Source organism: Corvus hawaiiensis, chromosome Z (assembly GCF_020740725.1).
Source record: "Corvus hawaiiensis isolate bCorHaw1 chromosome Z, bCorHaw1.pri.cur, whole genome shotgun sequence".
Lineage (NCBI taxonomy): Eukaryota > Metazoa > Chordata > Aves > Passeriformes > Corvidae > Corvus > Corvus hawaiiensis.
The window spans coordinates 58979861-58994668 of NC_063255.1; the positions used below are offsets into that span (position 1 = coordinate 58979861).

At 40.6% G+C, this 14808-nt stretch overlaps 1 protein-coding gene across 8 annotated transcripts in view; it reads left to right on the forward strand.

Moving 5' to 3' along the window:
• Positions 1-14808, forward strand: part of TJP2 (tight junction protein 2) — a 63525-nt gene that overhangs the window by 26976 nt on the left and 21741 nt on the right. For 4 of the 8 annotated variants that reach the window (XM_048292891.1, XM_048292892.1, XM_048292886.1 and 1 more), the window contains one exon: positions 13989-14045. In XM_048292891.1, coding sequence (XP_048148848.1) covers positions 14001-14045 — 45 coding nt within the window. In that variant the 5' untranslated portion in view covers positions 13989-14000. Of the gene's footprint in view, positions 1-10099; positions 10203-10744; positions 10854-13988; positions 14046-14808 lie in introns of those variants that run through there. The other 4 variants (XM_048292887.1, XM_048292890.1, XM_048292888.1 and 1 more) reach the window with 3 other exon arrangements.

The following is a 14808-nucleotide window of genomic DNA, read 5'->3' on the forward strand; positions in this document are numbered from 1 at the left end:
CACATATCCAACATTCAAGTATAATGATCTGTCAGCATTTTACCTCAATTAATTTTGATCTTCAGCTGAAATCGCTTGGCTTCCAGGTTTTTATCCCTCAAGTCTTGCTGAGCTTTTAAAAAACAGGTGGTGGAGAAATCTACTGCAAGACATGGGTGTGCCTCATGAGGTGAGGTTTGTTTTCTGGAGAGCCCCTTCCACACCTATGGGAAAGTAAATGGTCGTTTCCAAGGCTTCTCCACTGGACTGGCGCTGTATGTCCCAGAACACTTGGAAAAACAGCTTCTGGCTATCCTCTGTGGAGCAATATGTGAAAAAGAAGAAATCTTTGATGAAAAAAATGTTAGTTGCTAGAGTGTTGTTTCTCAAGAGGCAGAAACTGTTTTCTAAAAATTAAAATAACTTAACTGGGGAGGAGGTGGGGGGGGAACAGGGAAGTAAGATCTGTTTTGTTTTTTCCCCAAATGGTAGTTTTCTATTTCAATTGAAGCTGTTCCCTCACAAATTTTGAATAATTGATTGTTTCCTGTTGGGGGAGCACTGGAACAATTTTACCAGGGCAATGACAGAACTGTTGTTGGACAAAGATAGAGAAGAGAACTTGCTCCTGGAATAGATCTAAGCTGAATTTTTGAGCTTTAGGTTATCAGTAGGTAAGACCTGAGTACCTTGCAGCTGTGTTTTGAGTACAGTCAGTTTCTTTTTTTTTACTCTCTCCATCTTGAACAGGCTTTTGTTTCACTTGTAATGGGGTATTGTACTGGTTTTCGATGATGCATATGTATGCATCTAAGTGCAGTTGAATTCAGCTGTAACAAGTGCAAACTGCTCCTGTTGTGCCTTCCACTCATCCCAGAGAAGTTTTGCATGTGTACTCTTAGTTGTCATAACGTATGGGGGTTGTAAATTGATGCTGAGTTTTAATGTTTGGAACTTGTTACACTCTGCTGCATAAATACTGCTTTTTGCCCCCATCCCTGCTTCTGATCCTGGTAAATGATGACCTGCTCCTGGGAAATGATGACCTGCTCCCGATAGCACCAAAGCAGTTCTGGTGACTGCTTTTCTAGTAACCCCCTTCCACAATAGTTAGAGAGGGAATGAGAATGTGAATCTCCTGCTAGAAAGCTTAGTTTGTTCGATAACCATCACTCTTTTAAAAAGGCACCATCCTAGTCTGCATACTCAACTGAAATATTAACTATTGCTCTGACTGGCAGAGATCACAACCACTGTGAAATACAAGTGAAGTAATTTTAGAAAATCCCTGTGTGTGTGTTGTTTACTTGTCTGGTGTAATGAGAAATTACTCTTTAGCAAAATCAGGACCTTAAAGGACCTCATGGTACTTTCTGTAGGTGTGAACTGCTTAAGTTCAGGTGAAAAGCAGTTTGGAAGAAAAAGCTTCACTCTGAAAATGTTACTGTGTAACTATGCTTTTTATTGTGAAGTGCTAAAATGTAACATTGCTAATTTTCGGGTACCTAGTTTCATGGTGCCTTGGTGTCTCTGTCCACATTAGTGCATGGTTTATCTTTGGAATACCAGATGTTCTCTTTTTCCAGAACATGAAACTGCATGGGGAATATGCTCATTTCCTTTTAGTAAACAGTGCAATTAATTATTGAAATAAATGTGGTGAAAAGGCACCTAATAAAACCGGAATCAATAAAAAAACCAGCCAAAACAAAAAAACCTGCCCAAATCTGTTTGATAATAAGGTATGGGCTTGAGGTGGAAAAAAAGAAAACAAAAAGCACCTATACAAATTTGTTTTAACATCACGTTTTCTGCCATCTTTACTATGAAAGGAAAGTTTTGAAACAGGACTTCGGCCTAGTGGGAATTCACGGGGTTTTTTTTGTTGTTTTTTTAGCTTCCACGAGCTGTCGCGGTGGAAAGCGCTCGGGCGCCGGCGCGGAGTACCCCAGCGCGCGCTGCCGCCGCCGTGCTCCTGCGCCCCCTGGCGGCGCCCCGGGGCACAGCCGCGCTCCTGCGGGTCACGGCCGGCGGCGCCGCTGCTTCTGGCGCTGCCTGCCCCGCTGCCTGCCCCGCTGCCTGCCCCGCTGCCTGCCCCGCTGCCTGCCCCGCTGCCTGCCCCGCTGCCTGCCCCGCTGCCTGCCCCGCTGCCTGCCTCGCTGCCTGCCCCGCTGCCTGCCCCGCTGCCTGCCCCGCTGCCTGCCCCGCTGCCTGCCCCGCTGCCTGCCCCGCGCCGCGACGCGCTCCGCAAACTCAGCGGGACGGGGCAACGCTGCTCCTGGGGCTTGTAAGCCTTTGTAACACGCAGCGTGAGCGGGGGGGGGGGGGGGGAAGGAAGCAGGCTTGCTTTCTGCTTGTCTGTGCTACATGTATTTAGTGTGCATATATATATGTAGATAAATACTTTTTGCTATGCACAGGACATCTCCAAGAGTCACACCATGTGCCTGAGAGCATTTTCCAAACGCTCCTTGAGCTCTGTCAGGCTGGTGCTGTGACCACTCCCCTGGGGAGCCTGTTCCAGTGCCCAACCACCCTCTTGGTGAAGAACCTTTTCCTGATATCCAACCTCAACCTTCCCTGACATAACTTCTGGCCATTCCCTGGGTCCTGTCACTGGTCGCAAGAGAGAGGAGATCAGTGCCTGCCCCTCTTCTTCCCCTTGTGAGGAAGTTGTAGACTGCAGTGAGGTCTCCTCTCAGTCTCCTCCAGGCTGAACGGACCAAGTGACCTCAGCTGCTCCTCACATGGCTTCCCCTCAAGGTCCTTCACCATCTTTGTGAGCCACTTTGTATGCTCTCTAATAGCTTTATATCTTTCGTATATTATATATACAATATTTATATTGAGGTATTGTGGTGCCCAAAACTGCACACAAGACTTGAGGTGAGGCCACACCTGCACAGAATAGAGTGGGACAATCAATGAATGTATAATATATTTTCTCATACTCTTAAGTAGCCACTTAAAGCCACTTGGGAACTTCTGTTTTCCTGTCTTTTCCATCAAAAGGTTTTTTATCTGTTTCTTTATTTCCATGCTCCTGGCTAGATGGCCAGTCCCAAAGAGTGGTGGTGAATGGGGTTAAATCCAGCTGATTGTCGGTTACAAGTTGAGTTCCCCAGGACTCAGTACTGGATCCAGTCCTGTTTAATATGTTAATTGATGATCTGGACAGATGACACCAAATTGGGCAAGAGTGTTGATCTGTGGGAGGGTTAGAAGGCTCTGTACAGGGATCTGGACAGGCTTGGTTGATGAGCTGAGACCAACAGCATGAGGTTCAGCAAGATCAAAAGATGGGTCCTACACTTTGATCCTAACGCCAAGCAGTGCTACAGGCCTTGGGCAGTGTCTGGAAAGCTGCCCAATGGGGAAGGACCTGGGGGTGCTGGTGACAGCAGCTGAACATGTGCCAGCTATGCCCAGGTGTCCAAGAAGGTCGGTAGCATCCTGGCCTGTATCAGCAGTGGCCAGCCGGACCGGGGCAGTGATTGTCCCTCTGTACTTGGCATTGGTGACGCCACACCTCAAATCCTGTGCTCAGTTGTAGGCCACTCACTCCAAGACACTGAATTGCTGGACCGTGTCCAGCGAAGGGGAGCAGAACTGGTGAAGAGTCTCGAGTACAAGTGCTGTGAGGAGCAGCTGAGGGAGCTAGGGTTGTTTAGCTTGGAGAAAAGGAGGCTCAGGGATGACCTTTTTGCTCTCTACAACTGCCTGAAAGGAGGGTGTAGACAGCTGGGGGCTGGTCTCTTCTGCCAGATAATGAAATGTGACGAAATGAGAGGACATAGGCTCAAGTTGTGCCAGAAGGAGGTTTTGATTGAGTATTAAGAAAAATTTTTTCATAGAAAGGGTTATCAAACATTGGAACAAGTTGCCAAGGGTTGTGATTGAGTCACCAGCCCTGGAGGTATTTAAAAGCCATGTAAGTATACTCTTAGGGATGTGGTTTAGTGGAGAACCTGGCAATGTTACGTTAACAGCTGGACTCAGTGATCTTGGAAGACATTTCCAACCTAAACGATTCTATGATTTAACCTGTCTCTTCCATAAAATCTTGATTTCCTGGTACATCCTTAAAAGTGAAGCCTCATCTGTTGTCTGAGTCAATCTTAGCTGCAGAGTTCTAATACTTGTTCTGCCATCTCCCTTGGCCTGCCAGTTCAGCTCACAGAAATGGCAAGAGAGTAATTCAGTGAGAAAAAATGAGCATGTTTTTGTGGCTTTAGAAAGCTGTCTTGGCTTGCTTTTAAGAGCTAAACAGCAGAATTCACAGAGTGAGTCAAGGAGCTGCATGTAAATGAGCAGGAGAAATGTGGAAGTTGTTACAGTCAGAAAGAATTTGTTTAGTTCATACCACGCAAAGCTGTACCCAGCCTAAGAAGTTGTGTGTTGGGGAAGAAAAAACTGCATAGTCAAAGATGAAAAGGGGTGTTGGTCTTGTGAGAAACTTCCAAAGGTGCTCATTTTTAGAGGCAAGGAAACTTTGACAAGTCCAAGAATAAGAAAACACCTAGAAAGCAAGTGAACAAACAGATTAAAAATACAACCCACCTTCAATTTTCGTAAGCTATTTCTAAGGTGAATTGTGACTTGACCTCAAAATATTTTAGGAAAATCCTGATTCTCCCTTGTCTTCCTTTAAAAGTGCTTGTCCCACCTTCTGAAAATTTTCAATATAATTAGTAATATTTGGGTAAAATATGTAGGAAATATGGTTTTCTAGACAGTATTTTACTGTCTTGAACAGAAAAAAATTCCCTGAAAAAGAAGTTGCTTTTTTTTCCTTCCCCAAAGAGTCTAGTGTATGCATTACTCAGATATTTATATATGCCACCTCCCCATTTTTATTTAGGTGGTTTTTTTAATAGAGTTGAAACAAAAAAAACTATCCAGAGATTATGTACTCTATACCATAATCCAGCAAAAGGATGCCTAATGCCACATTCTTTACTGTCTTCTTTTCGGTGTCCAGGGTTAGTCCCTTTCTATTTTGGAATTGTAGAAAAATTAAATATTTATGAAATTCAAATCTCATGCCTCTGTTTTGATGGGCGTTCTTTTCCTGTGCTTGCGCAAATTTCTGCAAAAATTCCCTCAACTGGGGGTGCTGTTTCATCACTGTGAGCCATTTGAAGAATGCTACTGCAGGGGCTGCTGCCCTGGGCTGATTGTGTGATTTCCTTCATTACATTTAAGCATCGTTTGTCATTGAAATGCTGTGAGCTGGATGAAGTGATATATTGCACTAAAAAGCACACAACTTGTCAAAGATCCAGATCAGCATAAATCTTCTCTGTGTGTGCAACCTTTTTCCATCCCCTTGGGCTTATTCGTTAAACCATTTTTGAGCACTGGGAGATCTGGGGCATTATGCTGTGAATGTTAATATCAGGGCTACAATGCAAATGAGACCTAGATGTGTTTGTCAGTTAATATTCTCAATAGCCTGGTGAACTGTGCTGTTGCCCTTCATCTCGCCAGTTCTGGACAGGAGTGGATTCTGGTTCAGTTTGCAGTCTGGAAGGCATTTGTAGTGTGCAGCAAGAGGTAGAAATGAATGCAGGTTCTGCCACCCTGGAATTTTCCCTCATCTGTTAGCTGGCTAAAACCTCCCACAATGGGAGAAGGTTGATCCCCGTTTTCCGATTACAGGGGCTGTTGACCTGCAAGACTTGTGTTTGACAGAAATGGAGAAAATCTGTGTGTTGGCTTCCTTGCACAACACTTAGGCTACCTGAATTGAAGTCAAGAAACCTAACTTATGCGCTTGGCGCTGCAGCTAAGAGGTTTAGTACTGGGTATTTTGTAAGAAGTAGTAGTTCTGCTAACTGGAAGCAAAATTCATAGTGAAATAGTGCTGAGCACAACGTCAGTTACTGTGGGCATTGTTGTCATGATTCATACTATTCCTGAAAGAAGTAAAACAAAAGACCCCTTCATTATTATTTAGTTAACAGTTCTCATTTGATCATCTTAAAAGTTTTCATGAAACTTAGGAAGTAAAGATTGGTTTGTGAATGCCCAGAATACTCTTGTTGTACTTCATGCAGCATTTGCCAGTACTGTTTTAGATAGAATTTACAATTTATAGCAAGTGAATGGTATAACTTTTGAGTGAAATACGATTAAGAAAAGCTTTAAACAGTAGCTTGTCTTTTACATGAAAAATAGTTCGTGTTTGTGTGTAGTGACATTCAACTTAATCTATGAAAAACAAATTTTTACAAACATTATGCTCAATTTATGTCTTCTTTAGGTCTTTTTAGGCAGGCCTACAGATTGCTGTTTCTATATGCATTTTGTAGAAAAAATATTTCTCACACGAAGTCTGATAATACACAATCACAGAATGATTTGGGTTGGAAGGGACTTTAAAAATAATCAAATTCCAACCCCCCTGCCATGAGCAGGGACAACTTCCACTGAGCCCGGTTGCTGATGAATGTGTTTGTTACCTTGCCAGTAGAGCAAAAGTATTTTGCTAATATTTGTTCTTGTTGAGTAATTTGGGTGAAAGCAAACCTTATATGTAACTGATAATTCTCCTTTAGAGGGAAGAGGAAGAAAGGATTGTCTGCACAGCTCATTTCTATGTGAATTTTTTTCTTCTTCTTCAAAAATTTCCATTCCAGTGCAGAAGTATACTTACATGTACAGTATGTGACTTTTTTTCCCCAACTTCCTGCATCCTGATAATATAGCCCATTGTGATGTTAACAACCATTTTGATTTTACTGGGATGGGAAAGTAGAATTGATGATCTTTTAACATGGAGCTGTCCCTTATATTTCTTCTTCATGCCCCTAGAAGGAAAGAGAAGGAGTTTCTGCCATTGTTGAAGAGCAATTATGTATTACTTCTAGTGGATCTCTTTTGCAAACCATTTTTTATTACTTCTCTTTCTTTATTCTAAGCCATTCATCATTCTGGGAACCTGTTTCTTCAGGAGGATCTGTTGGTCTTCTGGGAGCTGCTGTATTGGTGCAGGAACCTATATGAAAAATAGGATATGCTTCTCTGAATCAGAGCATTTGTTGGTAGAAAATAAGGTACCTCCTTTTGTGTGAGATGTTGGCTGTATTGTGAAAGATCCATGGGTACAAGTGGTTTTTTCTCATTTTCCTGGATCCTAGTCAAAGATCTGCTGTATTATATACAGATAATTCATGGGAACACATCAGTTGGACCCTTCTTCCAAGTGCCTTCCTCACTGAAGGGGCAAGGCCTGGGTAAGGTCCTGTTCCTCTTCAGCCACTTTTCACTATGTTAAGAATACTTGGCAAGCTCTGGCTATGCAACTTGTATTACATCATCATCATTTTGTAGACATCTTTAATAACCTAGGCTATGGCATTCAGCTGAAAAAGAGGAGGTGTGGTCCTTCACACCACACAGTGATGTATAGATTGCTTCTCATATCACTGAGCCTCCACTCTCTACAGAGAACATTTCTTTAGTGTCATCCAGAAATTGAAGTGAATCAGGATCTTTGAAAGCCTGTAAATCTAGGGCCATCCCTTTTTGTCTGTCATAATTGCCTTTATGAGGGCAGGTGACGTGTAAGGGCAGTTTCTGATTCCTCTGATAGTGTACCTGGTCTTTTGAGACCAGGAATACTGATGTCTTGATGCAGCTTTGGAGTCCTGCCACCTGGCTGCTCTTATCAGTGGCTGGAAGAGTCCCTGGCTCTCTGTCTTTTACAAGTGGGTAGCTTTCCATTAAGCTTGAAGTTCTTGATCATCTTCATTGTAGGAGTCTTGTCTTTAGGGAAAGCCTAGACTCAGCTTTCAAGGTTTCTATGCTATGTCCATAGCAGCAGATGAAGGGGAACAGGAAAAGGTGGAGGGCAAGGACCTCTTTTTTTGTGTTACTCCATAATGGAGCCAAGAAGACTGTTTCAGGTGTCCTTTCTGCTTGCTTGAACAGATTATGTCTTGCTTGTATAGATTATGTGTGAGGAAACACTCTTTTTCTTCCTTGTCTGTAGAGGAAGAGATCAAAACATAGTGCTAGGTGTAAAACTTCCACCAGGGTGAGTGGAGAGATGCAGCCTACTGCTGTAAGATCTTGTTGTGACATCCTGAGGTTGCTGTATTGAGTTTTCTGGAAGCTCTCTTTTTGTTTTCACATTCCCAGTTTATAAGACAGATCATCATGCTTAGTTTTCTTTCCCCACATGATTCACAAACATTTTATTGTCAGAATAGACTCCCAGAAAGAACCAGAGTGTGTATCTGTCATTGGAATTGAGCTTGCTTTTAAGCAGGAGTTTCACTTTTAAATGTCTGGATAATAGGTGTGATATGCAAAAGGGTTGTATTTGCCTTTGTAATCTTGGGCTAGGAGTGAAGTTAGGCTATAATTTCCCTTTATAGTTGGTTTTTGTAAAGAGGCGTGTAGATAAGGCGGAAGGACAGTGTCTGGAACAATGCTTGTTTGTTAGTTTAAAAAAATAATTTTTTTCTATCTCACTTCAGAAGAATTGAATTGAGGTATTCCTATTCTGGAGATACTGTTTTCCTTCAGAATGAAATATCCGAATGCAAATACCTGCATCTTTCTGTTAACTCTCTGGTCTCTTCACTTGCAGCAACATTCCTAATTTTCCTGACTATTTTTTAAATTTCTTTTCAGAAAAATTTTGGTTTAAATTTTGGTAGAGTCAATCCATCTGTTTTTCTCATGATGTTCCTTTAGAGAAAAAGATAGTCCAAAACCAAGAAAGAAGAGTCCTTGCTGTTACAACTGCAACAGCTCACAGATTATGTTTCACCATTTTTATTCTCTATGTCATCATGGTCTTTTCTTCTCTATTTGGAGTGCTTTTGAAGCTTTTTCAGGGCAAGGGGGAGGAAAACAAAAGCTAAGAAAATAGGACTAGAGAAGTCTCAAAGACATACTTACATTTGTTTCTTTTTCCTGCCCTTTTTGTAAAAATAAATAAATAAATAACTGTTTTGGAAGCTATGAATGTGAGTCTGTTGAGAGGAATGTGTTTGCTCTTTAGAAATGTTGATGGAGATTCTAAACTATTTTGACCAAACTCTAATAATAGTCTTACTCATGTCCAAGTGCATAGCCTGAGTCAGGGGCTAGAGTCAGTGTGCTTCTCCTGGATCCCCTTGGTGTTCACTCTTGGCACCTCAGGGCTGAAAGTGCAAACCTGTGTTCATCCTAGTTCTGCTGGCTTGTGCAGAGATGGGGTCACAGTCAAAACACAGAATGCTGAATTCAGCCTTCATTTTGAATGGAAGAACTTGAACACAGGCGTTGTCCATCTGTGGCCCCCCTCCCCCCAAAAAAGAAACCCACCAAAAAACCAAAACCACAACCCTTCATGTTTTCCACTGCTGTCTGAATTAATACTCTTTAGCAGGTAAAATTGGTCTACTAGTGAAAAATGAAATCTATGTATGGAGGTTTTAGTTAGCATTGTGTATGAAACTTGGCATGTGTTCCTATCTATTCACTGCCTGTAAAACTTACATAAAGTCTAGGGGAAAAGTTCACTTGAGGCTTAAATTTCACAGCATTCATGCAGCATAAATGGGAGTGATAGCTTGACCTATTTTCCAATAAAGTACCCTATCTGTTTGGCTGTACGATTAGCATATCATTCTTCCAAATACCTTACTGAATGTTTGATGGCAAACACTGTTATTTGCAGCAATTATAATTTTGTCTCTATTTCTCTTTTTGCTTGCTGGAGCCAAGCCCACACAGTTCTGCAAAAGCTGTAAAACATTATAGTCAATATACGAATTTTCAGATCATCTGCACTGTGCTTCTTAAGCCTTTTTTCTTTTAAGTTTAAATTAGGTTCCTGGAGGGGCGAACCCATATATGCTTGGAAGAAGAATAAGGTGCTGCATAGTGATCTGGTTTTGACACTTCGTTTGAAAACGAACAAACATAAGATTACAGCACTGAATTTTCCTGGGATCTCTTAAACTGGGAGTTAGTTAAACTCACAGTACATTTCCCTGCTGTGGTTTTGGTGTGTTTCTGTGTGAAACTGACGGCGGGATTTGTTTGAGTATGTAGGCCACGATTGTATTAGAATTACATAACCGTGTTGAGTGGTGGAAACAGATGAAAAGACGGGATGTGCGGCATTCCCTCACAGATTATATCCTGCAACAATGAAGACAGCTCAGGCTCTGCAGAGAATGTGGTCACATGCAGTCAAAAAGTTGGGGATTTTGAAAGGGCACGTGAGTTGCTTTTTGTTGCATCTTGCTCTATGTCTTTTCTTCCCCTCCTCCCCTCATGTATCCCTCCGCTCTCCAGCTCACTTTTATTGCCAGATGATTGTTGTGGCACGTCTTCTGGTTTTGTTCTTTTTTCAGCGTGAATGAAGTTTGACTTCAGTGATCTCTCAGTAGCAAGTAATTGCATAAATCTCTGTCAGTTAGAGCTGCAACAGCTGCCTGTTTGTAGCACACAGGCGATTTTAGCACTTCGACTAGTTTCCGGCCAAAGATTCTGCTGAGCAGTCTATTTTGGGTATGTAGAAAGCACCTGTCATTTTAGTATATGAGCATTAGACAGATTTAAGCAAATCCCAGCTGCAGTGTTCTAATTAGAAATGGACTGCCTATAGTCCCTAATGAATTTAGACTAGCTAATTACAGTAATTTGCGTTTACTGCAGGTAGCCTGTTGTCTGTGTGAAACCTGGGTGGACTTGTAAAGCAGTTACTGTTAGTAACTGGAGGTGGGGTTCTTAACCATTTTGCCTGCCTTTCTCTCTCCAGTGTTTTGGTGTGCAATCTTGCAGTGAAACTGCGATCCTGTAAGGGATGCACAAGCTGCTCAGGATCCCTTTGTGTTTCCTTACCGATGAAGTATGAAGAAATTGGCAAGGTGATGAAGGCTTTTCATAACTCATCACTTGATGCATTCAGAGAGTCACATCACTAAAGGAGGAGTACAGGAATTTTGCAATTTGGGTGGAGACTTAGATATTAGTTTTGATCAAGTCCCCGTCTGATGATTTGTAACATTTGTAGTCTCTCCCTCCCTCTCAATCTTCTCCATTAATCTGACGGTATGGGTTAGCGTCATGACAATGGCAAGCAGCAGTACACTTCATAATGTTAAAGAGATTATTGTTTAGAGATTGTTTTTGCCTTACGGGCTTCCAAGGTGACCATTCAGTTCTCTGAACTGTGTTGCAGAGCCTGCATTGCTTTATCAGTACAGCAGAACTAGTCATGTTGTCTTGGTAATTACATTGTACAAAATCAGCTTTGCAAGTACATCGTGTGCTTTCCTTCCCTGATAGTGTACAGCAAATGGGAGACAGTTTCCCAAGGAGCAGTTTCAAAAAAGGGATTACTTTAACAAATACTTGCGAATTTAAAAGTGAATTGCTTAATTATCTTTTGTTTAGTTTTCAGTAACAGTTTCAAGGTAAAAATAAACCCCCAAAATTTACACAGAATGTACCTGAAACAGTCATTGATACTATGACGAACTTTTTGTAGGTACAAATGAGATGATACTATAGGCTTGGTATCTTGAAAGACCTTAATTTTAGTGTCTGTAGGCAGTAGTTTCTCTTTCATTCTTACTACTTATTTTTTTTGACCAGATACCATAGGGCTTATTTGGCAGAGCAAAGAAAACTTAACTCTGTAGGCTTCTGATGCTTTGATACATCTCTCCACTTGTGCACAAGGTTATACTTATGCCACTGCTCATGGAAGGCCTAGTTTTCTGGAAGGAAATTTTCGTAAGTTTCCTTTTTCATACCCTTACATCCATCTCTGATATCTTTACAGTGCTTTCCTTAGTCCTTTTCCTGCAGTGTGGTACTGAATAAGCAGCCATTTCTCAGGCCTGTCTTTGTCCCCATGGGTAGTAAGCTCTCCACGACTGCATTTTGCCTGTGTTACTCTTGCACCTGCTCAGAGCTGGCCTCAGTATTCTTGGCTGGGAGGTAGTGTTGGTAGGAGCTGCATACAGTGCAAACTGAATTTAAGTGATGTTCATGTTATGTCTAAGTTGTTGAGGCTTTTTTACCAAGAGGAGGATGGAAAAGATTTTCCATCCTCTACAAAATTTGGATCCACTTGCTTGTCCTTTAAATTTTACCCATCATTTGGTACTGATTTTCATTTGTAGAATTTTATTCAGTGAAGTCAGCTGGAATTTAAATGACACCAAGTCTCCTCTTTAGCACAGACTTATTTTTTGCAGAGCTTAAAAATATGTAGAAAAGCAGGACTGTAGGAAGGGTCAGTAGTAGGTAAACTGTTTCCTACATGCCAGACAAGCAAGCCTAGTCAGACTACTTCCATTTACAGCAGCATCACAGCTGTTCAAAAGAGCAGCTTAGTTAAGGAGGAACTTTTCACTTGTGGAAAAGATTCTCTGTGTAAGGGAATATATCTAGTGAGTTCAGTTTCAGATAGCTGGAAGCTTAGACATGTTAGCTGGTTAAATGGTAATATGAGATAATTTCACTATGTGATTCAGCACATTCAAGACTGACCCCAAGACACATATGTTTTAATACTGATAGTTATGAACACATTCTTGTCTGATCTAGACAAGTCAAAATTTAGAAATATTTACTTATATGTATTATTTTTAATATAAGCCATCATCTTGTACATCTATTTGTAATTAGACCCCAATGGTTCTGGAAACTGGATTTCCATTGTTCATTTTCTGGCAGAACAGTGGAAATTTAACACTCTTCAGTGTTGTAAAATTCCTGGTGAGAATGCTGAATGTTTTGCATATTCCCTCAAGATCTCTGAGCAGGACTTAAAATTAAGTTTGTTTTTCAATACAGTGAATATGCAATGGAAAATGTAAATCTAGTTCCTCTTTGGGGTCCACAGAATCAACTGGAGCTATGCATCAAGGAGTTTTTTTGCATATGAGAAATAACATCCATAGCTTGCTGAACAGTTTTGCACTGCCAGAAGTCTTACTCTGAAAATGCAAGGGATGCCTTAAAGTACAGGCATACCCTTCTTGTGTCACTTCTCTCTCTATTGTTTTGGAGTTTAGTTGTCAGTACTCCCTGTGATGCCTTAAAAAGACCATTAAGTCTGAACTGAGCTTCTGTCTGAAATTTGATTTTCTGAGATAAAGGAAGACCACTTTCAGTAAAAGCAAATAAAATCTATTGATTGAGTATGTGCATGCATATACTTATGCAATGTCTGGATTTTTCTTCTGCAATGGATGCTTTCCATTTTGAAATATTTGCAGTGTGTCAAATGTGGCTCATTTTTCTCCTGGTTTTACAGGGCAGACACTGAAGGGGCTGGCTGTGTACTATATGGTGCATCATAGCTGGGTGATTATTCTGTATTATATTTTAGGCTGTGATGTTGGAAAGATTTCAGGTTATATCATGTAAGATAAAGTGATCAGTTCATGATCAGTTTTAACTGGCAATGTGGAAAAAAAGTGTTTCTGAGAAGTGTCACAGAAATGGCTATACCTGTACTATATAGTGATACATTGCGTTTTCCTGTAAATTTTCATTTCTTGATGGGAACCTAAATATTTAGTTATGAAATTCATAGTGGACAAAACATTTTCTTAAAACCACATGAACAAGAAGCAAGAGATCTGAAGTCTAGTTCATTTTGAAAACCTCACTTTCAACTGCTAATCTTACTGCGTACTGGGACGGAAAGGTCTTCCATAAGTATTTTATGTGTTGTTTGAATCAGGGCTATAGAATGCTAGTTGATCTGAATTAAATGCTTTTGCTGAATAAGACTTTTCCAGAAAATGAGAATGAGCTGTTAAATCAGTGAAACGTGAAGGGATTGTACCACCCTGGACCTATTAATATTTTTTGCCTTTTTAAAGAAAAATTGTCATTAATTGAAATACATAAATTTCATACGAATTCTCCCAAAATATTAGAATATGCATATTATTTTTAAACCTGTGCTTTAGTGGGGTATTTCATATTTTAAGTTAAATAGTTACATACTGTGTGTTTTACTAATTGGTTTCTGTGTGCAACAGGCCCCAGGCATGGAAGAGCTGATATGGGAACAGTACACAGTGACCTTACAAAAGGTGAGTGAGTGCCTGTTATATTTTTAGTTTTCAAATATTCAAGCACTGGTTTACTCTGAATATGTTTTGCAGTTGATGTTATTAGCATATCTGAGTCTAGAATAGGATTAATTACTTGTCCAAATCAGATATGTTTTTTATTTTAAAGCTTAGTTGCTGCTCGTAAAATAGTGTGACTCTTTAATGTTAAGAGTAAATTCAATTAACAGTTTAAGTGCTATATTTGCTACTGTTTGGTCTTTATAATGACAGTATAATATACCACATGTCAGCCACAGAGCTAAAATCATTTTTGAAGAGTCTTAAAAATAAAGCAGATGGTTCTGCCAAGCAGGTTGTGGTTAATGTCCAAGCTTTGTAATAATCACTGAACAGGATTCCACTGATTTTATTTTTGTAATATACTTTAATATCTACTAGTGTAGAACCCAGTGGCAAAACACTGTCATTAAAACTTATAAAACAGGTGGACTATAGTTGTCACTTTTAATGTTTTTTTCTAAGAAAAGAGGAAGTATCTCATCAAGTGGAGTCCGTTTGAATTAAAGAAAATAGAGCACTTCTGTCTGTGTTCTTTAATAGCTAGGCTGACACACCACAGTACCAGGTGTGCATTTTGGCTTCAGTGGTGGTGGTCTTCCCAGCTGTTCTGATGATTGGGTTCAGTGAGCAGCCTGTACTGAGCTGCCCAAATTTTTTCATGTCTTCTGCAATGAACTGAACTTGATGACCCAAGGTGAAATAACAATCTTTTCTACACAGC